At 39.3% G+C, this 26609-nt stretch overlaps 2 protein-coding genes across 3 annotated transcripts in view; one reads left to right on the top strand and one right to left on the bottom strand.

The window, feature by feature from the left end:
- The first annotated feature begins 312 nt into the window (after positions 1 to 312).
- On the top strand, positions 313 to 12793 carry DDX18 (DEAD-box helicase 18). Its single transcript, XM_085227680.1, has 14 exons — positions 313 to 520; positions 610 to 780; positions 953 to 1084; positions 1579 to 1714; positions 2530 to 2630; positions 2737 to 2936; positions 3024 to 3138; positions 4254 to 4393; positions 5011 to 5172; positions 5555 to 5707; positions 6376 to 6489; positions 7283 to 7339; positions 8510 to 8687; positions 9232 to 12793. The coding sequence occupies exons 1-14, from the start codon at positions 334 to 336 to the stop codon at positions 9372 to 9374; spliced, it is 1989 nt and encodes a 662-aa protein (XP_085083806.1). The 5' UTR covers positions 313 to 333; the 3' UTR covers positions 9375 to 12793.
- A 10814-nt stretch (positions 12794 to 23607) lies between these two features.
- CCDC93 (CCC complex scaffolding subunit CCDC93) overlaps positions 23608 to 26609 on the bottom strand; it is a 32873-nt gene continuing 29871 nt past the window's right edge. For both annotated transcript variants that reach the window (XM_085227682.1, XM_085227681.1), the window contains exons 22-23: positions 26438 to 26551; positions 23608 to 24776 (exon numbers count right to left, since the gene is read on the bottom strand). In XM_085227682.1, the coding sequence (XP_085083808.1) occupies positions 24720 to 24776; positions 26438 to 26551 (171 nt within the window). In that variant the 3' untranslated portion in view covers positions 23608 to 24719. The remainder of the gene's footprint in view (positions 24777 to 26437; positions 26552 to 26609) is intronic.

Raw genomic sequence — 26609 nt, 5'->3', positions numbered from 1 at the left:
GAAGACTGCATTTCCTGGTTTAAGAAACCCAAGCAAATTACTGTAAATTCTTTTGCTATTTCTGCCACCTGCTGGTCGAGAGAGATCTAAAGGAGACTGCAGGAACCACTCTAGATGAGGATGAAGAGGCAAGAAAGAGGACACGAGGAGGAAAGGCTATCCTGCCTCTCGCTGAGCTGAGGAGCAGCTGGGAACAAAGCTCTAAGAAGCCATGCCCTGGAGCCGGCGTCCATCGATAGCACGGCTGGGCTGTGCTATAGCGGGAGCCCCGCACTGCCTCCGCCGCGCCACTGGGGGGCGCCAGCCGAGCGGCGAGGTTCCGGCGCGGCCCGGATGCGCGTCGCTGGGTTGGGGCCGCCGTCCCCACGTGTGATCGAGGGAGGCAGGCAGCGCGCAGCCGGGATGTCGGTGTCGGTGGCTGCGGGCAACCTGCCCATGCGGCTGCTCCGCAAGAAGATCCACAAGAGGAATCTGAAGCTGCGGCAGCGCAATCTGAAGCTGCGGGTTGCGGAGCAGGAAGGTACGGCGGGGCCGGGGCGGGCGGGCGGTCCCGGAGCCTCTGAGTGCCGCGTCTTACGGCTCTTCTTCATCTTCCCTCTCCGTGCCCAGGCCGGGCCTCGCTGGGCCCCCCGGAGGAGGACGAGGAGGTGAAGGAGGCGGCGGCCCCCGAGGCGGAGGCAGAGACAGAGGCGGGTGAGCGGGCAGCGCCGGGCCTTGAGGCCGCTGGGGCGAAGAGGAGGAAGAAGAAGAAGAGGAAAGCTGCGGCTGGCCCCGAGGGAGGTACGTTTGGAACGTGCGTTTGTGCTGTCTGCGTCTGAAAGCTGCACAGAAACCTTGTCTCCCCTTCTCCTGATCCCTCCCAGCACGCAATAGGGTCACAGCTTTGGATGAGAAACGTATTTCTTGTACTTCTCACTGAGAATGGCTTGTCTTCTGTAAAACACTGTCCTAGGTACAGAAACTAAGAAAGCAAAGGCTGAAGAAGACGTATCTGTGGAGGCAGGAGGTGAAGATGGGCAGGATTCTGAAGAGAAAGAAGCAGAAGAGGAGGATGAAGTGCCCAGTTTACCTCTGGGTCTAACAGGTATATTGTGTTCTCTTTTTTCATAGGTGTACAAGAATCCCAGTTCTTAAGCTTTCTTCCAGAGCAAGTTCTCAAGTTTGCATTAAAAACCTGGTGTTTGAACATAGGTGACGTGATATTGGCAGCTGCAGTGTTATAATTCAGTTACTGTTCTTTGAAATTTGCATTATACGTACATGACTTTTGGTCTTAAAATGACTTTTGAAAAACAGTTTTGAAATGTATGTGCACATGTTTAAATATGGGGGAAAAAAAGGCCAGTTAAATAGAGTTGTATTGCTGATTGGCATGAGAAGCAGTGTAATCGTTCGTTTTTAACAGGTCTCTGTGGCATCCTTGGGAATACATTCATGCAGAGTATATTTTTTAGCATCTTAAAATTTTACAGTAGGAAGGACTGTGAGAAGTTGTTTGTAAGGTAAATTTCTTACTGGGCAGTCTTGGGATGGACAGAGTTGAAGATAGTGAATGTTTTTCTCCCTCTCTCTCTTCAGGTGCCTTTGAAGACAATTCTTTTACTTCCCTTGCTGGTCTTGTAAGTGAGAATACATTGAAAGGCATCAGTGATATGGGTTTTACACACATGACAGAAATTCAGCATAAAAGTATTAAACCTCTTCTGGAAGGCAGGTAAGAAATATATCTTTTTAATTACTTTACTGACCTCAAATGTTGTGTAAGTGTTGGTAACAAATTAGGTACAAGAAATGTGGCTTTTTGGAGCTATGCTCTTTTTGAAACATTATTTTGTAATTTAAATATTTCGTTTGTAGTTGTAAATACAAATTAGTGAAGAGTATATGTTATGTGTGAACAAATACTTAGGGTAAGTTGTATGGGAACTGTTGAGTCATGGCTTGAACCACTGATTGAGCACCTGGAGAAAGGACCCAGTCACCCCTGGGAGCACAGGTGAAGGCAATTCAAGTGTGGGATGGAGTACAGCCTGGCTCCACCTCTCTTAGACCTCATTTAAGGGCTGCCTGCCACTGGGGAAGGATCTCCTTCTGGAGATCTTTGGTGGAAATTGTCCATCTTTCACCAAATCTTTGGTGAAATTGTCCACTGTGAGCCTAGGTCTTTGGGGAGTGAGCAGTTCTTTTTTCTTCCCTTATAATATCTTTGTACTGCGTTAGTCACTGGGTCATTACACCTCTTGTATCACCTTTCCATTGTGTTGATCTTTCCAATTATTACAGTAAGTTAATGGAAATTGTTTTCATTTGGCTTTGAAAGCAGCACAGTCAGTGTATCAGTGTGTTTTGTTAGATACTCAAGAGAAATAAGAGACCAAGCTGTGAACAGTATCTGTCAAGGGGCACTTAATTTTAGTTAGGTTAAAACCATGTTACATTTGCACATAGTCAACATCATTCAGAATAGGATTTATTTTTTTCTCTGTAGGATGATCTTAACGCTACTTTTTGTAACTTTGCTTTTTGCAGGGATATTTTAGCAGCTGCCAAAACAGGCAGTGGCAAAACACTTGCATTTCTCATTCCTGCAGTAGAGCTCATCTACAAATTAAAATTCATGCCTAGAAATGGTAAGCATTTCCTTCATTTTGTAGTGACCCAAATGTTGAGGGATGTGACTGTGAAAGGGACTGGAGGAACTGTAACTTAACCTGGGTCAACTGATGTGTGTTTTAGGGACAGGTGTTATTATTCTTTCACCTACTCGAGAGCTTGCCATGCAAACCTATGGAGTTCTTAAAGAAGTTATGAATCATCATGTTCACACCTATGGTCTGATCATGGGGGGCAGTAACAGGTCAGCAGAAGCTCAGAAACTTGGAAATGGAATCAACATAATTGTAGCAACACCGGGAAGACTTCTGGATCATATGCAGGTATACAAAAATAACGGTGCTTCTTACTTTAATAGAAGGTAATGAGACCTTTGTCCCCATCTGACTTTAAATTTGTTATTCTTTTAGAACACTCCAGGTTTCATGTACAAGAACTTGCAGTGTTTGGTGATTGATGAGGCAGATCGAATCTTAGAGGTTGGATTTGAGGAAGAAATGAAACAGATCATAAAACTTCTACCAAGTAAGGAGAAAAAAACTCTTTCCTAGAAATTACTTGACATTATGTTGTCTTTATAACTGAATTATTATAAGAGAAGTCATTAATTCTTATAATTCTGTAAATGTACCTTGGAGTGTCTGAACTCCGTCCATTTTTTCTGGTAGCTAAAATATGTTGTTTAGCATCGTTTATCTGAAGGACCTGGTTTTCTGCGTCCTTATGCACTTTAGGAATATGATTTTGTTCATATAAAAACATTTTAGCTTAATGCCTACAGTATTTCGTTCATTTTTCTTTACTTGTTTATTTCCTGCTATTTGTTATTTCCTAATTAGACTTAAATAAGGAAGTAATAAGAAAAACATCTGTCTATTCAGTTGGATTTTTTTAATGTGTTCTGGAGAGATGAATGAATACCCTACTTTTCTTTACTTTTGTTTAATTATTCTTTGTAACTAACAACATATGAAAAATGTAAGTGATCTTCACTAAAACTAAGTGAAGAAAGAGTGGGGAAAATGACTTTGGGAAGTGATAGATGAAAGATTTCTATCTTGCTTGATTTTAGTTTGTTTTCCTTCCCTGAGAAGGAATTTATTTTAAAACACTCAAAATAACCAAAATCTTTCTGAAAATGGTGTCACCAGTTATTCCACGAGACCAATTGGTGCTGTTCTTGTAGATGTAAAATTGAACAGGCTAAGTGCATTTTTGCTCTTATACTTATGCTCTTTTACTCTTGTAATGTTATGGTATCAGGGTATATAATTATGTTGGGATATAATAGGCAGACGGTTGAGTACACCTGCTTGAAGACCCATTGAACATGCACAGCCACATTCCAAACATGCAAAAGTGTGTATGTTATAGATTGTCTAAGGAAAGTTTAGCAAAGCTGAAATGCATTAAGATTTTGGAGATGGTGGCAGCCAAAGTAAATATCGTGCAATGCAACACACAATGTAACTATACCTGCCTTTGTTTATCAGTAGCAGTGTATTTTAAATTAATGGAAAAAAGGTGAAGAATAGTTCCAGGGGAGTTTGCAATTAAAGATTAAGTATAAGATTAAGAATAAGTATCTGCTATTTGAATTCTCATTTAAAAAATTAAGCATTCTTATAAACCATCTTCAGAGCGCAGGCAGACGATGCTGTTTTCTGCTACGCAAACCAGGAAGGTGGAAGATCTAGCCAGGATCTCTCTGAAGAAAGAACCACTGTATGTAGGAGTTGATGATAACAAGGAGACAGCAACGGTAGATGGTCTTGAACAGGTAAAACATAAATGTTACTTAAAGGGTTATGAGCTGAGAAAAACCAACAGACCCTACGTTCTTTTTAGATGGGTTGTATGAATGCCCATCCCTTGAAGTGTTTAACATCCTAATGGGCCAAAGTTAACAGTTACCTAAAGGGTTTTATTCACTCCATCTAAAAGGTCATGTAAAAAATTCATGAAGTAAAAATATAGACAGTAGTTAGAAAGTGTAACTAACTATATGACATACCTATCTATATTATGTAGATAAGCAGTGTGTTACTGACTAGAGAACACTTGAGATTTTGTTTTTTCTACTTAAGATGATGGCTAAATGGAGTTGCAGCTTAGTTTCTAGGTGCAGTTGATAAAATAATTGTTTTAAAATACCAGTAAATAGATGTTACCTTTAAAGAGTCAACTAGTAGCAGAATTCAATAAAATTCTTTTGTAATTTGTAGAGTAAGTTTTTGCTGTCATCAGTATTTAAGGAGTTTCATATAACAAAGTGAGAAGCAGACAGTAAATCAGATGGCTTTATTCTGTATAGCTTAAAATTAACTTTTGCCAAGAGTCCCCTGCAAAAAATGTGTTCTGTACTGTTTAATTTAACAATATTTCAACAATTTCCAGGGCTATGTAGTATGTCCATCTGAGAAAAGATTCCTTTTGCTCTTCACGTTCCTGAAGAAGAACCGGAAGAAGAAACTAATGGTATTTTTTTCTTCGTGTATGTCAGTGAAGTACCACTATGAATTACTCAACTACATTGATTTGCCTGTTTTGGCCATTCATGTAAGTATTTTTATGTGTTGATTTATTTTTAATGAATCTGATAATGCCTGTTTCTAAACATCAGGTTTTTATGCAGTCCCTCTGAAAGTAATGCTTAAGTAATTTGAGTTTTTAGTGCCTTGAATATACAGTGTAACCTCTGAAGTTACCAGTTTACTGTGATAGCATTGCTTCTTCACGGTGAAATTGTTCTGCTTGGTCTGTGCAAATCCACAAGGTAGAAAGATGCCCTAAAGTTTTTGTTTTTTTTTGGCAGTGATATAATATGACAAATTACATTTAAGCTTAAAAACTGGCAAGGTTTTTTTTTTTTTAGTGGACATCCTTTATGTGTTCTTTGGGTTATTTTCTTGTTTTGTTTGATTTGTTTTTTTTGTTTTAGGGCAAGCAGAAACAAACAAAACGTACTACAACATTTTTCCAGTTCTGTAATGCAGAATCTGGAATTCTGTTGTGCACTGATGTAGCTGCCAGAGGACTGGATATTCCTGAGGTGGACTGGATTGTCCAGTATGACCCCCCAGATGATCCAAAAGTAAGTTGTGAAAATAAAAATACCTTCAAATCCTAGCTGTGAGTGTCACTGCAGAGAGAACCTGAATCTTCTGCTCGACAGAGGTCAGAATTCAGCTGTGTTCACTTCTAGCAGCTGCTTTCATCCACTGATCTCCACCAGGTCCTGGGAAATGCTGCAGCTAGTGAAGACATAGAACATAACTCTTCATGGTATCAAAGTAATTTAAAATCTAATCAGCTAAACAAAATACTTCTTAGGAGTATGAATTTATATATGCATGCTTGGGTCTCATAACAGCTTTTCTATTAAAAACTCGATTATTTAAAAACTAGAATTCTCATTTGAAGAAATGTCCAATGCAAACAAGAAAGACTTAAAAACTTGGATACCTTGACAAACATAGCAAGTAAAGTTAAATTTTCAGTGACATTAGGCTAAGGTTCTTTTTTCTTCAGTAGAAGGTAAGATGCTTCTAGTCAGGGATTTCTGTCTCAACTAGTTATGTGCTTTGCTTCTTCAGCACTTGGTTTGCCTCCTCTGTATGTCAGTGCTAAGAAAGTTTTGAAACAAAACTGATGTTGCGTGACACTGTTAATGTTAAATGCTTTTTCCATAAAAACTGTTCGTATTGCTGCTTATATGAAAGACTGCCTGGACTTAACTGTTTTTTTTCCTCTCTGCAAAAGGAGTATATTCATCGTGTTGGTAGAACTGCCAGAGGTATAAATGGTAGAGGACATGCTCTGCTCATTTTACGTCCAGAAGAACTGGGCTTTCTTCGTTACCTGAAACAAGCCAGGGTAAACTTACATCTTGAATTCTTTTGTTTTTTTTTGTTTTTACTGTGCAGTCACGATTTTAAAGGCAAAAACCTTAGTGATTAACAGAACATTTTAATTTCTGAGCATAAATAATTCTGTTACTTAGAAACTACGTAACTGAACATCTGACTCTGTTCTGCTGACTGTTAGACTCAAAGGTGACTGCGTGTATTAACAGTTGCTTTGCAGCTGTGCAATGTGCATTATTAAAACATAATTTTCCTATGACCTCTTCATGAAAAGATACTGGGAGCTGGCTAGTGCAGTTCTTACTTTTCTGTTAAAATAATGGCACTCTTCTCAATTCCAAAAGACAGGTAGCCTTCTTTCAAATGTAACCATTTTAATAAGAGAGAACTTATAGCTCATAGGCTCATAGGGATTTTCCTTATGGGGATGTTCACAGTCCAGATTTTTGTCATTTGTAATTAATGTAGTGAAAGGGTCATAAAGAGTATCTTTATTACCCTAATTTAAAGTAAATACAATGCTGGCCTATTTATGCAGAGGCAATTTCAGTGAATATATTTCAGGTAAGGATTACTAATATCGTTGTCATTGTTTTAAGTAGAAGATGTCAAAAACCTAAAAACATGTAAGGTATACTTTAAGTTAAAGTGCCCTTGGGCTTTAGATTTATTGACAAATAAAGCTGTGTTATTTAAAAAAAAGAGTCATCTTTCTGTCAGGTCTGTTCTAATTTGTCTTACATCTTACTGTTTGTACAATAGAAATAGTCCAGATTATGCATTTATTGATTTGTTCTTCTAAGGTACCACTCAGTGAATTTGAGTTTTCCTGGTCGAAGATTTCAGATATCCAGTCTCAGGTATGAAATGAAGAATTTTAATATCCAGTACTAAAGTGCTGGTATCACACCATATGCATTTGCTTGTAAAGATTGTTTTTTTCCACAGTACATTGCAAAATCATAGTGGTGTAAATATGCTTTCAGCTTTTGAATAGAATATTGTCTAGATAGCAAACAGTGCTTCCAGTAGCTTTTAATGAATGGTTATGCATGCTTACATTAATTCTGAGTATCTAATCTTTTACAAGAAAATTTGCTCAGCCTTCAGCATACAGAAAGAAATCCAGTACCAACACCTAGAAATGCCAGCATTTGTTCCAAGTATATTTTTATCAAGCTGGTATTAATGAAGCCGTGTGTCAGCCAAACTTGGCACATGCTTCTATCCAACAAAAATAACGATGGAGGACAAAGTAGAAGAGAATAGCACAGATAGTTCTGTAGATGTGAATTTTTATTTTTATTCAGTTCTGTGAATCATTTTCTTAAAAGCTGTGTGAAGTTACTTCGTAATAACTTAAATTTGACATAGTAAATACCAGAAGCAGTGAGGACAGTTCTTACAGAATCTGTTAGTGATTAAGAATAGTTAGGAAGTACTAATACCTAATTCGTAACTTAACATTAGTTTGCCAAACTAATGCATGCTAGCATCAAATGAGACACTCAGATCTAAGCTTTGGGAACTTAGCTCTCAACAAATAAAGTACTTCAGTCTACACTGGTGCATCTTCATTTTTGTCTTAAAATAATACTGTGCATTTTACAGTGAATTTCCAGCATTTTAGATAGAGCTATAAGCAAAATTATATGGAATGGTATAGTTTAGATGTCTGAATTAAGTGTATTGTCATTGTCTGTTAATTCTCAGTGCACTTAACTGTGGCTGAAGTTATTTACTCATAGAATTATACGATTCTCCTCTCAGTAATCTTCATCAGGACAACCTAATTTAATGTTATTGTAAAGTTTCTCATTGCTAAAGATTTGTACTACAGTTCAGCTTCAGGCTTCAGTGCCTGGTTGTAAAAGCACTGTAGATGTGTGCTCTGCTGTCACAGTACGGTCTTATTAAAGTGAGTAATGAATGGCACTGCAGTGCACATAGTAAATAATTGGCTTGCATGTAACTTATTGTTATAGCCATAATTCCATAATGTATTGTCTTTTTTTTTTCTTCCTCATCAGCTGGAGAAACTGATTGAGAAGAACTACTTCCTTCACAAGTCAGCCCAGGAAGCATACAAAGCTTACATCAGAGCTTATGATTCCCATTCTCTGAAGCAGATCTATAATGTGGGTAACTTGGATCTTAACAAAGTCAGCCTCTCTTTTGGCTTTAAAGTCCCTCCATACGTTGACCTCAGTATCCTTTTACTGCTGTGTTTCAAAGCTGAATTTCTGCTTTAAAAATGTTAAATTTAGGTTTGTAGGAGGTAGGTATGCAGTTTCAAATTGTTTTCTTTGTTGGGTTTTATTTAGTAGTGCTAATAGTCACATACGTGCATCGTGTCCAAATAATGACAAAGAAAATGTCAAATGTCAATTTTTCCAGTTTTAATAATTGCTTACAAGTATCTGCTTTAATATAGATATGGACTTCAGTTGCTGCAGCCTTGTAGGTACGGGAATATTGCATACATGTTCTAGAGGCCTGTCCTGAAATAGAGGGGTATGGGCCCGTCTTCTCAAACGTGCCAGTGGAGGGAGAGAAGTTGGAGCAGTCGTTCTTCAGCTGAATTAGTTGGACAGCTGGAAGAATAAAAATGCTCAGTAGAATGACAGGTCCACCCATAACACAACTTTGTGTGTTCTGTGTAATAATTGTCATCTTAATAATGCTCGCAGTACCCAATAAGCAACACTTCAGTTAAGGCTTTTGTTATGCTCTTTAACCCATAAAATTCCAGATGTGAACAGCAACCAAGGCAGAAGACTACAGAAAAGAGGTGGAGGTGGAGGATTTGGTTACCAGAAACCAAAGAGCGTCCACAAAGCTAAAATCTTCAAACACATCAGCAAGAAATCAGACAATCGACAATTTTCTCGTTAATTGTGCATTCATTACAGTGGCTTTTTGCTTTGGTGCAGACTGCCTTGATCGAAACTGTCTGGCAGTTAATTCCATTTTCAACTTCTCTGCTGGCATTTTAGGGAAAGAAAAGTTTTTGTTTCAGAGCTTCTTAATGTTTCATTTCAGGAAGGCTCTTTGGAAAAGAGAGATAGTCAAACTTCTTGTAAAGAAGAAGGTGGATGAGTGTAATTATTTCAACTCAATGATTTATTAAAGAAAGAATATTTACAACTTTTTATAGACAAATTTGCTGTATGTATACCCTTTTTACAGGCACCACTGGAAGTTGTCAAAGTAGGCAGAATGCAGGGACAGGTTCCAATGCGAGTTGACTTGCATAGCAGGGCACTTGAGAATTATGCTAAGAAATTCAGTTCATAGGTATCTGAAAATATTTTTACAGTGTAAAAAAAAAAAAAATAATAATAAAGGGTTTTTGTTCACAAGGATCATTGCAGGGTATTTTAGTGGTGCAGAATTTGTTGTCCATCGTACATGGTGAAGAATGTGTTCTTTTTCAAAAGAATAATTGTATATTGTTGAATCTAATTATGACTGAGCTCATAGTTATTTTAATTCATAGCATCTGGATAGCAAATACAGTGTCTTAAGATTTAAAAAAAAAACCTCTTATACTACATCTGAGTCATGCTTAGAATTACTACTTTAATATTATGATAAAACAGTAACATTCCAGTGAATTACTTGTTTTTCCTTTGTGGTCTGTTTAAATCTGTTAACGTCTGGTGTATTATCTTATGAATAGGCAAAGAAAGTTAAGAAAAGCACATTGCATGATTTGAAAGACTTTGCCCAGATATGTTGGGAGGGATTGGGGGCTTTTTTTGTTTGTTTACATTATTTTGAGGTCTCTACCCTTGTAGAAGTAAATAATTTATGAGGCTTTGGTAGTGGTGGGGATAGTATTTAAAAAACGTACATCTGTTGGTGCAAGGAAGGACTTGTCTCAGTCTGGATGTTTAGGAATCAGGGCCCCACATGATTGCAGTAAAACAAGTTTTATTACTTTATTCTGTATCATCTAAAAGGCAAGCCAGGACTACTTTGAATAATTAAAAAAAAAAAAATTGTAGTTATTCCAATATGAAGTGAACCCTTAGATCTTTTGAAGTAGTATATCAGATTTAAGTTAATGCGTGCATTGAAGTGTAGTAGAAACAAGTGGCAGCCTCTCTTACCCATAGAGAAACCAGGTCATTGGAAAGGGGAGGAGCAGTGTGACGTTATGTCAGTAGTCCTTACAGCACTCAGACCTCGGTGTTGCCTCTTTTTTTTTTTCCCCCTTTTACCTGAAAAAGCTTTTAGCCCTACTTGAGAAATTTTCAAGGGCTATTAATATTGATTGGATACTAAGAACTTCCAAATACTGAAATTTTTGTAACTACATGTTTGCATGTCTCATGCTTCCAGAATTGTAATGAAAACAAAAAAATCTCTACTGTAGGGTAAGCAATTATAGTTGGGCATGTGATGCCTGGCTCATTGAGATCTAGTCTTTGATTCTGATTTTGCTAACAATGTTTGTAACTAATAGATGTCAAGAAAGCTCTCCATGTCTGTTTTTTAATAACATATTTTAAGAGAGATAATACATTTTACAAGGGAAATAGCACATTTTTACATGTACAGCATCATACAGTTGAAGAGTTCTGTCTACATCCATGCTCTTTGCAATTGCAGTATGGGAATTAACATACAGTGACATTAACTCTGAGGGACTCAGATTAACTGCAACATTAATTACTTCGGGAAGAGATGTGAGCAAAGTTGCAGAAAACCCATATAAAGAGTGAAGTGCTTGTGGCTCACACAAGTAGTGTGAATGAAATATGGAGTATTATTTAGAAACAGAAAAAAAGAGTCAGAACTGACTGGGCTTGAAGTACATCAGAATTCCTATCACTCTTGAAATAGGCAAAGAACTACTTTGCAGAGATCTGCCTTTTTCTGTTGTTCCTAGCCATTTTGGGAGCAGAAAGCTGCCTTTCCAGACACCTCTACCTCTACATACCTCTTTATCTGAATGTGTTGAGACACTGTCACTTTCTGAAGTCTGACATTAAAACTGAAAGAATGGGTTTGGCATGAGATTGCCCAACTTCTCCCAGGTATTTTTCCTATGTTTTCTTATATGTTGCAATACAAATAAATTTTCAAATAATTTCCACTGGGAGATTAAAATATTGGATGGTATTGCTCCAGCTTACCCCAATTAAGTTTTTTCTTTTATTAATGCATTCTAGGTGCATGATGACTGCACAGACTGAAAGTCTGTTATTTCTCACTGTAATTTCCCAATTAAGCCAAAGCAAACATTCTGAGCTGAGACTAAGTAATGGATGAAAGTGCAGATGCAGTTACCTTTCTCTTCATTTATGGAATTACAAATGAAAAATAGTTTCTGACTAAAAATCTGTGTGCATCAAGCAACGTCTGTTCTGCTGTAGTATTGCTAGAAGTTTTAAGAGATTGTCAAATTGGATATCTAACGTTTCCTTTGCAACTTAGCCTGTTATCAATCTTGTGAGCAGTTAATAGACCTCAGCCATCAGACTCTCAAGGCTTGCCTCATAACAGTGACTGATAGGCTGGGGACTAATATTGCGAGCCCTGAGAAATTGCCCTCGTTCTCTGAGAACCTTGACAAAGAAATTGGACTCTCTAAACCACTTTAAAAGGGTGATCAAAACTGTCCTGCTTGAACTGTAAGATCTTTTTGACAATTCTCAAAAGTGGCACTTAAAGGAGAATTCCACTGTCAAGCTACTGCTCATAATCATGAAAAATCTTGTCATGTTACAGGTTTCTTATTCCATAATGCTACTAGTTATATGAGAGGCACAAGACCAATCAGAAAGTGTTGCCAATCGGATGTTTTGGAGTGAATATCACACTCAAAGGATGTGTTCTCGTTCTTCATTATCAATAAACACTTGAGAACTGGTTATTATCTACTTATACCTGCTGTTAGTAAGAAGTATGTTCACATATTGGCAGTAATTAACCTTTTTGTTTCATGTATCAGGGCAATCAATGCTTTAGCTACCCTGATCATTTGTTTTTAAGCTAGTAATGGAAACTCTCACAAGATGGGTAAAAAGAGCAACATGTAATTATACAATAATATTTGAGTAGAAGCCTCCAACTTCTGGCCACAGTGGAAAAAAATGCAGGGTACAGACAAGCTACAGCTTGTACTTAGGTTTTAGTTCCATTGTTGTCCTGTTTATGAGATATTTATTTAGTTTATTCAACTTGTAGGGGACTTTACAGAAATCTAAAATCCTAATAACTAGAAGAGAGCCTATTATTTGTCATTCGGCAGTGTTTTCTCAAACTGAAAGAACTGAAATAATAATAAAAAGAAGAAAAACAGATCCTGAAAAGTCTTGCATAATTTTTTCCAAGTGCTCATCTTTATTTTGACTGACTTCTGAGGATACTTAATTGTGTGGTTTTCTGAGCTCCTCTGTAATTGGTTGCAGTTAGCTATGAGCATGGAGTCTCAGTAATATTGTCTAATGTTACAATGTATAACTGAAACTGTAAGTCACTCAAATAGACCATATGAGTTTGTATGAGTTATTGAATCTTCCTTTTAACACTGAATAAGTGTTCATGGTTCAGATTCACTCTTAATAAAGGAAAGCTTTTCTGTGAGGAAAGGGCAAACAAACTGACTATCTTAGCTTGTCCCACTGTACATGCTGGTCCAGGGTCAGCTGCCCTTCCTGCTTTCAATTCAATGAGGACAGAGCCCAGGATTTCTTACGGTGCTCGTTTGGAGGCTATTTTACTTTGTTACGAGACACAATTTAAAACTAAGGACAAAATGGGCAAAAAATTAGTGCACAGATTAGGAGTTTGCTAGAGTGAGAATCAAAAAGGCATTTGAACAATGAGTTTATCAGCAAACCAGTCAATTAGAAATCAATGGCTATGAATTCCTTAAAAAAAAAACAACAACAAAAAAAACTGAACATAGCATTTAACATTAAAATTCACAGGTGGAGAGTCCATACCAGCTATATAGACAAAATAATAGTAAAAAGCTCTTGCTCCTCTGCAGGATTATCAGTGGTAGGAGAAACAAGAAGTAAAATTCAAACAAATTTGACTTATTAAATCATAGATTACCAGTTGAAGTTTTCTGCAGATCTGGTGTGTGTGTTTTAATTGGCTGCTGTAACAGGAGAGAAGTGTACATTAATTGAAATTCTGTTATATAGATAAATAATCATCATTCTCCAAGGCTGTTCCTAGGCAGCATGGTCTTGAAAATGCTAGAAAACAGCAATAATGAAGTTGGTCTGCATGACCATTGTATGGGAACTGCTGAGTCACGGTCTCATCCACTGATTGAGCACCTGGGGAAAGGACCCAGTCAACCCTGGAAGCGCAGGTGAAGGCAATTCAGGTGTGTGACTGGAATGGGTGGAGCTTGGCTGCACTTCTCTTAGACTTCATTTAAGGTCTGACTGCCACTGGGGAAGGATTTCTGGTTGGAAATCCCTCTCTTGTGGAGTTTCCCTTGTGAGCCTGGATCTTCAAAGATGAGCTCTTCCTTTTGTAACGCCTTTGCGTTGCACTAGTCCCTTCGTCATTACACCTGTTTTGCCATTCCATCATGTTGATCTTTCTTATTGTTACAACCATACGAAAGGGAGTTTGGACAGGAAACGTGAGGGTGCAGGGAGGATTAAGCTGTTTTTGGAACACTCAGACTAACAAAAAAGGGAAGCTTAATTATGATAAGATTGCAACAGAGGAGATTAATTTCAATGTCAGCAACCTAAAGTGTGTTTTGAAGGCAGCATTTGGTAAAGTGATAAGGACTGGGAAGTATATTCTGTAACTTGTTAAATTGCTTAACTCTACTTCGCCATAAGTCTCTCTTTGCCATTTTCAGGGTACCAGAGTAAAGTGAGAAAAAAAAAACACAAAGAAAATGTAACATATTTCTATACTGAGCAGATTACTGTTCCCATCTTTTGCATTTCTTACTCCCCAGGCTTCCCGGCCCACGAAAGAACCCAGTAAGAATGATGATACTTTGTATTTGCTGTCACTTCTATTACTTGTCTCCAAGTCCTTAGCTACATATTTGCTCACTTTAAGCACAGTTCATGACACAAGTTATCTTCTAAGGATATGTATATCCTGGCTCAGAGAAGGTTCTGAAGCCATTGGAAAGAATCAGAGAATGAAGCAAAGGATATTTGTTGCTTTCATTGGACTTAGACACCATAGTTATTGCAATACTGTAACTATACAGAAATTTAAACTGTGTGGTCCTGTAGGTTCACTAGAAGAAAAAAAAAAAGTATTTTGGATTTTTTTTTTCTTTTGTGGTGGGATTTTTTATTCTTGCTCTTTTATGTAGCATTTGTTTTCTGTTACTTGGAATACATACATACCTGTAAGTACAGGTTTTTTTTAAAGTTCCCTCTCAACTTTCTTGTAGCATACCCTGTTCCTGAGACATTGCAATGGTTTACCACAGCACAGTCTTAGAGGAGCAGTCAGCCTTTGTACTCAAAGGACAAGTCAGCAATGGGGGTAATTATAAAAAAAAAAAAAAAATCCTTTAGAGGCTTTATTCAGAGCTCTGTATTATAGAATTAGGTTATTCCAGCCAAGGGGGAAGAAAAAGTGGGAGATTCCAGTGAAGTTCATGTGTGGAGTGGAAAGTGACTGCCCATGTGTGGCACATGAACTGCATGTAATAAATGGGGGGGTGGGGAGGGAACGCCACCAGAAGTTAAAGGGCCTTTTCATCTGCTTGTTTCCTTTATTTCTGAGTGACTTTTACAAAAAAAAACAAAACATTGTTTGAAGATTCTTTAGCTGGCATTTAAGAAGCAACATTAATTACAATCGTAATGAACAAAAGCAGGCACAAATTAGAAAGGAATGATGCAAAAAGCGTGGAAAGGCACCTGTGAAGCAGTCACGGGCTGATAACGCTCACCATCGCCTGATTGTTTCAGGTGCTGCTCGTCTATTGCTCATGTGGGGAGCAGAGAGATGATGCAAGCGTGAGAGCCTCATATTTGCAAGGAAATGTGCTTCACTGACCTTCTCTCATCCTGTTTCCACTGCGAACAGCGTTCGGGAGCCCTCGGCAGCAGCGAGTAGCTCAGTGATGGGAAAAGAGCCTGTGTTGTGTTTTGCGAGTAACTTCCACTGAAACGCACTGAAAATGTGGGGAAACGGGACGGAAGCGCACGTTCGGGGTTATAAAGGACTTCAGAATTTGGGACACAAGGTACCTGCGGGACCAAAACCACCCCCAACGCTGCGGGAGGGGGCTGGGCTGTGAGGAGAGGGGCATCCCGCAGCCTTTCAGGGCAGCGAGGAGCCGAGGGCGGATCGCTCTCCTCAGAGGCTACCGTGCCGCGGGGCGGGAATGGCGGAGCCGCCTCCCAGTGCCTCCCGCGAGCCGTCCGCCGCGCGGCTGCAGCCCGGTAGGGCTGCGGGGAGGGGCCGACGTGGAGCTCACGGCACGGAACACGCGCCGCTTTCCCGCCGCAGCTCCTCCAGCGTCATGACGGCACTCACCCGGCCCCGCTCTCTGGCTGCGGGCAGAGCTGCAGCTCTAAGCAAGAGCTTTGCCCGGGCAGCCAGCAGGCTTCCTACACTGTCGTCCCCAACCTGCGCGGCGTTCTACCTGTCCCGTCCGTGCGGTCCTCTTCTACTGGAAGACCTACAAGGCGGCAAAGCCGTGCACGGGGACCACAGGAGGAACGCGCAGCCCAGGTAAGGGGGAGAGGTGGGGATGTGCACCGCGTCCCCCAGGTGCCTGTCTCCTGCATCGGTGATTTCAGCACGGTCCGAGACGTGCCCTGGGGCTCTCAGGAGAATTTAGCTCAATTACGGGGCTGTAATCAGCCAGTCAGAAAGTGTCACTCCTGGAGAAGAGTTTTATTCTCTTTTTATTTTTCTAAGCGAGCTGGGAGAATAAATGATAGGTGCACGCACTGCAAGACTGGGACCCATGTAAAACTTCTCCCCTTAATTTGTACGCTCGGGCTGGTTTACTGTGAGCAGTGGGAACATCCTGCTCACTGCACAGTACCAAAGCAATGAGTTATATACAAGAATACTGGTAATCTAAAATGACGGAGAGCTAATAGAGCTGAGGCATTGTTGCTTAAGTTTTAGCCCATACAGATGCACTTTGTTGGTACGTCACAAATGGACACAGCTTGGCTGGCAGCACCTTGTGCTGCTGCAGTGCCAGAAGCTGCTTTGAGCTGTACTGACAGAAGAGCTGAAGAGCCAGGTTTGAGGGGTTTGCCAGTATAGTTATGACTGCAATCTCAGCAAATGCTCAAGCTGGAAATTTTTCACTTTATATTCACTGTGCTTGACAGCAAGTTCTTCTATAGAAGCGCTTATTGAATCTGCAGTTGGTCTATGCTGCCAACCTGCCCCATTCCCATCAGCCTGCACACGTTCATATATGAACCCTGTGGATCAAGGGAGCTGATGTAAAGGATAAGCTTCTCAGTTTCATTTCTAAGAGACTGAGACTTGTCCCTTATAGGAGCAGGATCCACTGTGCCCACCAGAACAGTAGCAGCTCCCCAAGGAATGCTGGAGAAGAACCTTCAGATGCATCATTACTGTTCCTTTAGCGAAACGAATTCATTTTTTTAAAAACACATTCACAAAGATAACATTGCCATGGTAGGTGCAAACCTAGTGAGGTGTTGGGCTTTGCCTCTCCTCCTCTGGGAGGAATTAGGCTGTCAGCATCAGCACCGTCCCTCTCTCTGATGGGACAAATTTTATTTCACCTCTCTTGCTTTGCCCAACAGCTTTTAATTTTTCACTTTTTTCTTCTCCAGTATCTCTCCTATTTCTGCTTTCTTTCACCACATCCTTCCATGATCCTGTCATCCTCACCCTGCAACACTATTCTTTGTCACTCTGTTACTCCAGGAGTGCAGTGCAGTCTGTTTATGGCAGTTCTCACCTCTCACCAGGCAACTCTCACCTGGTGTCCAGCAGTGGTTGTTCTGAGGAGCACCATGGGGCTTTGAGCTGTCGCTGCCAAAGGCAGCACTTCTCAGCCTGAAGGTGACAGCAATAGCAGCGATCCCTGCTGGGAGAGGTGTCCGTGCTGTGCTCAGGAGGCAGCTGTCAGGTACTGCTGGGCTGGAGCTATATGCCAGAGCTGCCATTGATGGCCTGAGGCATGCCAGCAGCATGGCTGGTTAATTCTAGCAAGTTAATTTTAAAAAGATTTGAGGTCATAGTACTCATATGCCAGTAGAAATGCCTGAAAAAAACAAGTGGAATGATTCTGATGATAGCAGGATGTTTTCAAACACAGCTTTTCAGCTGACAGAACCAGGCACAGGTGTATGGACACAGGGAAAGGGCATCTCTCTGAACTGAGAGTTGGCGTACACAGAATGTCTTTCTATACTCACACAAACCAACTGTTTTGAGTCTTTCTTGGTTATGATTTTACTTGAGGAAAAACAGTTATGACAGTCTTCTAAAAAAAAAAAAGAGATGGATATGCAATAGCTCTTAGTTTTAATATAGTATATATAGTGACATGGTGCAATGAAGTCCTCTTTCCTCTTTGAAAATGAGAGGTTTTGGTTTTTTACTTTCCCTTGAAACAAACAACAACAAAAATTGCAGGTTCGGGAGCCTAAATCAGTCTGATGCTTTGTAATCATTTGCTCACTTGTCATAAAACTCCTTAAGAAGTGAATTATACAGTCAGTACTGACATAAATGAACCTCATGTTAAAAAAAAAAAAAAGCTGTTACTGACAGCTGCAGCCTGTCATATCTTGTTGACAGTAGGTAATAATTCCATCTGTAAAAAGTTCAATTGAAATAAATGAGAGAGTTGAAGGACAGCAGAAACTGCTGGATAATGCCCTTTTGATCAATCAAGTCACAAATACAAGGCTTGGCAGAATCTAAATGTCAGGATTGCTTATGTGTAGCAATTACAGGGTCAGTATTACATTTCAGCATACGGAATTAGCAGTCAAGTTTTGTTGATGTGCTGTTGTTGTTTTCCCTCTTTCAAAGTAGTTTGTACACTAGGTGTGTAATTAGAGCCTGACCAAAGCCTATCAGTTTTGTGGGAGTCCTTCCCACTCCTTTGATGGAAACTGGGCAAGGTCCCACAGCTGCTAAAGGCACAGTGCTGTCCAGCAATTTGCTCTATGCAGCCTCTCCAGCCCGTGGAACTTGTTAGGACAGTATAGGAGCAAGAGAAGATTCTCCTTCTCTGAAGGAGTTAAACAAGGTTAAGGTTAAATGTAGTACCAAACTGCCATGTGCTAGTGACAAAGTCCTTAGGATGGCTCTTCCCAGGAGCACACTGATGTAGCTGTTCCTCAGGGCTAACACATAATCTTTCAGGGTTGCGTGTCACGAAGTTGTCCTCGTGTCATACACGCATCCCTTTTTGCAGAGAGTGATGAAAGATGTGCAGAGCAAGTCCTTCCAAAGACAAATGATGTGATCGTTGCTACGTGAGGGGTGTCCCATTTTAATTGTCAGGACAGATGTGGTTTTCATTTTCCTCTATTATTTGCCTGCACTCGTAATCTGCTGCTCACGCATTCTGCAGTCACGTCTCGCGTTTGAGGGTGAAGACAGGGCTATCTATCTTGTAGAGTGATGGTCTAGCCCTTGCCAATGCTTCCTTTGCTAAGTTGCTCTCCTCATATTAAACAGAAACCCTCCATGTATTCTGAAGCTCACACAAAGGGTCGTGCATGTAAAATACATGGCTAATTTAGTAACAGGCAAGGAGTACTGCTGGCAGCAGGAGTAGCTGACTCTTTCCCCTCTTGTGTACCTCCTGTGGAAGCCAGAGTATGAACAGGAGGCTGACTGAAATGGTGCTTTTCTGGCAGCAAAGTACTTGTGGCAGTACTGAGTTGGTGTGAGTGAAATGCAACACACCTGGCATCACACGACTCCTTATTCACTGTAGTTTGTCAGTCACACTCAGCAGCTTTTCCACCATAATGAGAAGCCTGGTAAATTTGGCAGTCTGGAACACTTTCTTTCTTTTAGCATGGAAAGAATGGAGTTGGGGCCTTTTGTGGTAGGAACACAGATGTCACGTTGTCAGTTAAAAATACTTCCCTCAGATAAATTGCCTTGCTAAGAATCCATGTTTTCTTTTGTTTTGAGGTGAAGGAAGCTTAGCACAGATGGTGTTTACAGCTCGTCATGCAGCTACCACTTTCAGATAGATGGAGAAACATAGAAGGAACAGAAAAAAGCTGCTTTGATAGTTGGCATCTCAGTTGGAGTTCTTGTATTGTGCTGGATCTCCTTCATCACGGAATTACTAAGTCCCCTCTGTTCCTGCAACATGCCACGCATCTGGAAAAGCATTTTGCTTTGGCTTGGCTACTCCAATTTTTCCTTTAATCCTTTCATTTATACGGCATTTAACAAATATTACAACCATGCCTTCAAGAATCTTTTCCTGAAGCAGAGATAAAGGGGGACAGAGAAGGAAATGATTCCTTTATTGCATCATACAGAGATTTCTGGAGGGAAACGTGCCAGTGATACATGCAGACTTCAAGCACAAGATCTCGTTAAGGGGATTTAGCAGCAAAGAAAACTGAAGATGATTGCATATTGACCTACAGTCAGCTTACAGTTCCCCCTTGGAAATACAGATATGCTACTCCAGAGTGTGACAAAGAAAGAAGCAGTGAATATCTCCCTTCTTTGAACTGTTGTCTGTTCAAGTCTGCAAGCAAAGCACTGTATCTATCTAATACCAAGAATGTCAAGTCTAAGCTAAGTCATCTCATCCAGCCAACTACAGGTGCCATCCTGCAGCTTGCTCATCATCAGCAAGGGCACCAAGGGGAACTGTGGATTGAGTAACACTGAAACGTTTGTGATGTGCACAGGATGCTGGTTTTATTTTGGGGACTTTTTTGGAAAGGAGAGAATAGAAAGAATGAACATGCTGCATTCAGTTCATTGCTGACTTTCTCTTGATATTAAGAGGGGTGACTAAGCAGCCTCAAAGCCACACCTTAGTCTGGCTGAGGGGCTGTGTTCATCATGAAGATGAACAATAAAGTATCTTGAATAAAAAACAATAATAAATGATTTTTAAGAAGGTATTCTAAAGAAAGATCATTTAGCAGTACTTAGACATATGTTTGTTTATTTTTCTAAATATGAGTTGCCAGTTTGGAATAAACCAGTTATTTCTGCCTAAACACACTGGCCTCATTTCATTTCTTAATGCTGATTTTACTCCACCTAGAACTTGGTGGAGATGACTGCTCAGCAGAAAGGCACTACTGCCTCTTACAGCAAGGTTCCAAGAACCCTGCAGTGCCATATGAATTAAGGCGTAGGGGGCTTTGTGCTCTTGGAATCCACAGATTGTGCAAAAATCCAAAGGCTTTAAAAAAAGGGAAGTGAACATACAATGTTAATAGCTTCCTATGTTCTGTGTCCAGCTCCTACAATATAAGCCTCAATTTCTCTTTCTAAAAACCTGTTTTACCTGAGAATTGCCAAGCCATTTCTTCATGAAGAGTGATGCAGGCAGAAACTAAGGATTTAGCCATGAAAATACAGGCTGACAAATTCCCCTGGCACCAGTAACTTCTAAGCTAGTCAGCACCACAGTCATCAAGAAACCAGGTACTGGCAGCCTATGGCAACATGCTGCTGAACACCTACGGGCACCAAATCTGCCTGAAGAGCTGGATGGGATGTAGTTCCTGCCTGGAAAATCATGGAGACCAGCCCACCACCCAGCTCTGGTGGCTGCTGAATAAACAAGACAGTGTTTAGAAACTTCAGATAAAAGACTATCCTAAGCGTATGTCAGCCACCATCCAAACAAGTAAGATTTGTGTACTGTCTCATACGTGTGTCCTACTTACATGCCTGATTTAAGCAAAGTTGGCTCTAAGAAGCAAATAGCAATTCCCCACCTCTCTGGTGTGCATGAATACTGGCAGTTACACAAAGTGGGACCTAAGATTGTGTTTCAATGAGCTGATTTTTCAGGAAATAGGCTTACAGAGGAAGAAACCTTTAAAAAAAAAAAAAAAAGAAAGAAAGAAAAGAAAAAGAAAAAAAAAGAAAAGAAAAGAAAGAAACTGATCACATTTTAACTTGCCTTGAGAGATCTTCCATATCAATAGTGTCTTGTCTGCAAATCTGTCCAGTCTGTTATGAGTGCCGAGGGCATCAAATGCTTGTGTACTGGTTAGCTTTGAGAGCATCTTAGCTCTGATGCACATCAAAACATTATGAATACTTCAGAGTACAAATGCTTTTTAGTTTGTGCAAAAACTTCTGCAGTTACATGCAGCTAAGTAAAAGAAAGTAACCAGCAAACTCAGCAGTCCTTTCCATACATGCACTTCAGAATTCATTGCCTCAGCCACACAGCTCCACTAAGCTGTGTCCAATAAAAGTATTTTAAATTCTACAGATCAAGAAGTAACACCACAATTCTATTAAAAGACCATATAAACTTATGGCATACATGGAAGCCTACTCATTAAAGTAAAACTATAACCATTTCAGGACTGCTCTCTGGTCTTTGAAAACTCCACTTAGAAATTAGATTACAATAAGAACACTGCCCCTCACTTTTAAAAATAGCTATCAGCATTTTAGTGGAAGCTAGAATTAATTTACTTTGGTCTAGTTAGCAGGATTGTCATATTTATAGTGTTAAAGCACCACAGATACCATTCCCAAAAAGCATCTTCTCATGAGTATTCAGAGCATGATGTGTACTTGTTCCTCCACTGTGAAACTTATTTTTGTCCAGTGGAGGGTCACAAAGATGGTGAAGGGCCTGAAGCATTTCCCCTATGAAGACAGGCTAAGTGAACTGGGTCTGCTTAGCCTTGAGAAAAGAAGACTGAGAGGGGACCTGATCTAGGTCTATAAATATCTAGAGTGTGGGGGGCAGAGTGGTGAGGCCAGACTGTTTTCAGCAGTGTGTGGAGACAGGACAAGGGGAAACAGCCAGAAACTGCAGCATAGGAAGTTCTGCACAAATGTGTGCAAGAACTTCTTCACGGTGAGGGTGACTGAGCACTGGAACAGGCTGCCCAGGGAGGTTGTGGAGTCTCCTTCTTTGGAGATATTCAAGACCTGCCTGGACACCTATTTGTATAACCTGGTGTAGGGAACCTGCTTTGGCAGGGGGGTTGGACTCGATCTCTGGAGGTCCCTTCCAACCCCTATGATTCTGTGATTCTGTGATCAGGAACAGTCAACAGTCATCAAGGAGACACAAAGTTTGCCAAAACACTTGCAAAACTGCCATGCTATTAATTGACTTTTCCCCAAGTATCAGAAGAAAAACCATCTCCAATGTGTAAATTAGAAAGATAATCGCAGTTTTTATAGAGTTTGTAGACACTATTTATCCACTGCTATCAAAGCCAACCAGAGAATGTCTACAACTAGCACACAATCCTGATTTCCTTCTTTAGATACTCTAAATTCAGTTTTGCCTAGATTTTCTAAGTAAGTACAAGAGAAGCACCCTTATACTCAGCCATTGTAGGGGAGTAAGGCATAATCTGGCTCAGTATAAAGATTCTTCCTATTTGTACTGAAGGAACAGGAAATTTCAGGTTATCACAAAATCATGAGAAGCCATGTCACATTGAATCTAGCCTACCAGAGTTGAGGTAGCTTGCTGCATTTTATCCAGATAGAATCAGAATGCCCAATCTCCTTATCAAAAGCTTAATGAATGCATATGCTTTTCCATTTAATGCTACAGAGTCTGCATAAGGTCACATACAACCTTCCACTGCTCTCAAAAGTAGTGGAACGAGGTGCAGTGTGATGAACTTGTACCATCTCCGTTGAGAATTCTGTACCACAAGCAAATGTTTATGCAAAACAAATCTTACCCTTCTGTGGATCAGCTCTGCATACAGCACATTTGATAGTTTGTTCCAGACACCTAAACATCAAGCTTAACAAAAGCAGCAAGAGATAACACGTTACCAAGTGCTATGTGACACATGAAAGCATTTCTACTAGTGAATATCAAGACACCTCATTTACAGAATTCATCTTTTAATGCACTTGTAATTCAAAATCATGTTAAGGCTTCTACATCAACCTTAAGCGTGGAACCTTGAAGTGCCATCCTAAAAACACAAAAGCAAAAGTTCACTGAATTCTAAACACCTTTTTATTTTGTATTTGCTGCCATAGAAAAGTAATCTATCAGCAGTCATCAGTGTTACTGGGGAAAAATAACGTGGTTTTCCTTTTCCTAAAGAAAAGATGTGATGTACATTAAGTCAGTCCAAAATCCTGATGTTAAGTACAAAAAGCAACTGTTTGAATTATAAAATACCATACATACAGATATAAAAATGTTTCAGAAAGTGTTCCACAAAGTTTCTAAACTTTCGAGGACAAATCTTCAGTAAGGTAGATAGGCTGTTGTCTTCAAAAGGTGAGCATCAGGTCATTTGAGTAGAAAGTCTGAATCTTTATCTTCCTATTTACAGCTGACACAGACTTAGATTTTCATCCCAGCCAGGGATAACATGATGGCTCTAGTGATTAAGGTGTTTTTCCTGGAGTTATTAATTTAACAAGTGCATACTCTATATATAAAAAGGAAATTTCAAACAAAATTATACAACTGCTAGACTTTATAAAAATATAGATCTATATTTTTACATGAGAATTATCCAAGGTAAGTTTCCATTTTCTTTTGTCTTAACCATTAGAAATTAATTTTTTATTCCTCTGGGATCTTATCTAGAGTTTAAATTAAAATGATGTGAAGTTATTAGCTGGTGGAAAGTTTTGGGAACTATTTTCTGTGTTTATGTTTGGCCAAAATTAACAAGCTCCTGCACCTTGCAGTGCTCATCTTAAAGTACTGGACATACTACACAGTCGATATCTACTTACTGTAGAATTTTGTAGTTCTTCAGTGTCAAAACCCAAATAAAAACCATCTTTGTTGTTCTTACCATGAAGAAAAAAAATAAACCACCAACAAAAATAAATAAAATTAGACAGTATTTCTGTTTTGCTGTACTGCATTAACTCTTTACTGTGTAGTGGAGGCAATAATGAATAATACAGCCATTTGATGAAGGAATGTAGAAGAGTACATACTGGAAAAAATCCCAGACTTTACAGCTGTGTGTATGTGTATATACACACACGTATGTCTACAATTGCAGCTGTAACTTTCACTTCACAAAAAAGATTTAATGTATAGACTGAACAATCATACAGATCAACTTCACCAGCTGGAGATCTTCAGGAAGAACTACTAGCTTTCAACTTGGACAGCAGCATTTCGTTCTTACGACATTCCTGTTAACAGAAAACAAACAGATAAGGTAGTTATTCTTAACCCTACTGCATGTATCTGCACATCAGCCAACCAAAGCCTCATCTTTGAAAGACCTCCGAAGTACAAAGTAGTCTGGAATGAGTATGAATTGAAGTTAACTCTTGATTCATCCACAGCATTATTCCGACAGAAAATTCATTAAGCTTCATGACATACACACCAAAAGGAACGATGCTTGACCATTAGTCTAAAATTGTTAGAAGTGGATAGAGCATATCCACGTATTTATTTCTAAATTGAAAAAAATCTGAAATTGAGATTACTTTTTGAACATCTGAAAATCCAGAAGACAGTCTGCAAAATATCAGTGTCCTGGAAATTATTCTTGGTCAAGAAATGTGTGAACACAGGCATACACCATGTTTTCAGCAGCGCAACCACAATTTTATTTTTTAATTTCATTATTTTTAAAAATAGCAAGATTGAATAGAAGTTATCTCACAGGGCAGTGGAAGAAAAATAGCTTTATTTCTGCTTCAAAAAAAAAAAACAACCCAAAATAACAACTCCCCCCCACAAGCACCAATCTCTTCAAAGAGGATGCAAAACACTGTCAGAAAAGTAGAACAGCGCATCTCCCAGAGCACATAATCCAAAACAGGCGGGGGCTACCCCAGAATAAACCAGAAAGACTTTTTTTTTTTTACCCCAAAAAACATCTGATGCCAAATGACAATTTTACCTGGCAGCACTACTTTCTTTATCATGGTAACAATTAAGAGAAGTACACATTATGATGATAAACTCAAGAAAAGTGAAATGAATGAAGGGTTAAACAGTCCTTCCACTGCAAGTAAAATACAAGGCTGGCTACTAAAGTATTTATGACTGCAAAGACACTAGATTGCCTCTCTTACTCACACATTTCCACAACTCTCTTTGCTCCAACGCCTAACTGCTGCTCAAAGATTTCCAGGAGATTCCATCCTGAAACCTAAATATACAGCTTGCTCAGTAACAAATTAATACTTCCCTTTTAACGTGGAGGGGTGCCAGCCAATCAGTGTCAAAAGAATTTTCAGAATAAAATCCAGAGTTTAAAAATAATGTGGAAACATCCACAAAGAGACAATGTTAACATGTAATGAAGTATAAGGAACACCTGTGCACAACTTGAAAGTCCTGATTGCTTTGGCTTGTTTCTGTTGTAATTAGAATTTTGAATATGACAACACAAAATTAACAACATAAAAACAATACCATTTGTTGCCATCTAAATTCCCATTGAGTAGAATGCAGTAAGGATCTATATTGTACGCCTTGCAAAAATAAAAAAAATTCATTAGTTCTGCTAGTGATAAGAGTACATTTCATCCACTCACACAATATGAATACTGCTTATTTCTAGGCAGTGATATAAAATTCATTCCAAAGATGAGATTGCCAGCTTCCTCATAAGGCAATTCTAACTCTTTGTGATTTAAAACCACTAACTCACCAGAAAATAAATGTAGAAAGTAAGACAAAGTCCAGACAAACTCATATATTTAGAAACGTGCTCTTAACCAAAAGCAAAGTTTATAATTTGCTTCAAAGCAATCAGTGTATCTGTGCAGAACTTCTTAAACTACTCCTGATCAGTTCAAGTATTTGCCAACTTATACTAGCAAAAAAATCTTACCTCTTTAAATTCTTTCACTGTTTTAAAGTAAAGCCTCTGTTTCTCTAGAAGCTCTAAGTATTCATCATTCAATTGATCTCTTCGCATTTTATTTTCTTGCTTCTTCTTTTCCATCTGTTGGTATACAGGAAGGATTAAAGGTCATTTACTGTATAAGAAACACACATATAAG

The sequence above is a fragment of the Meleagris gallopavo genome, chromosome 7 (assembly GCF_905368555.1).
Source record: "Meleagris gallopavo chromosome 7, MGAL_WU_HG_1.1, whole genome shotgun sequence".
In the NCBI taxonomy this organism is placed as follows: domain Eukaryota; kingdom Metazoa; phylum Chordata; class Aves; order Galliformes; family Phasianidae; genus Meleagris; species Meleagris gallopavo.
This window is presented reverse-complemented; position numbering and strand designations above follow the sequence as displayed.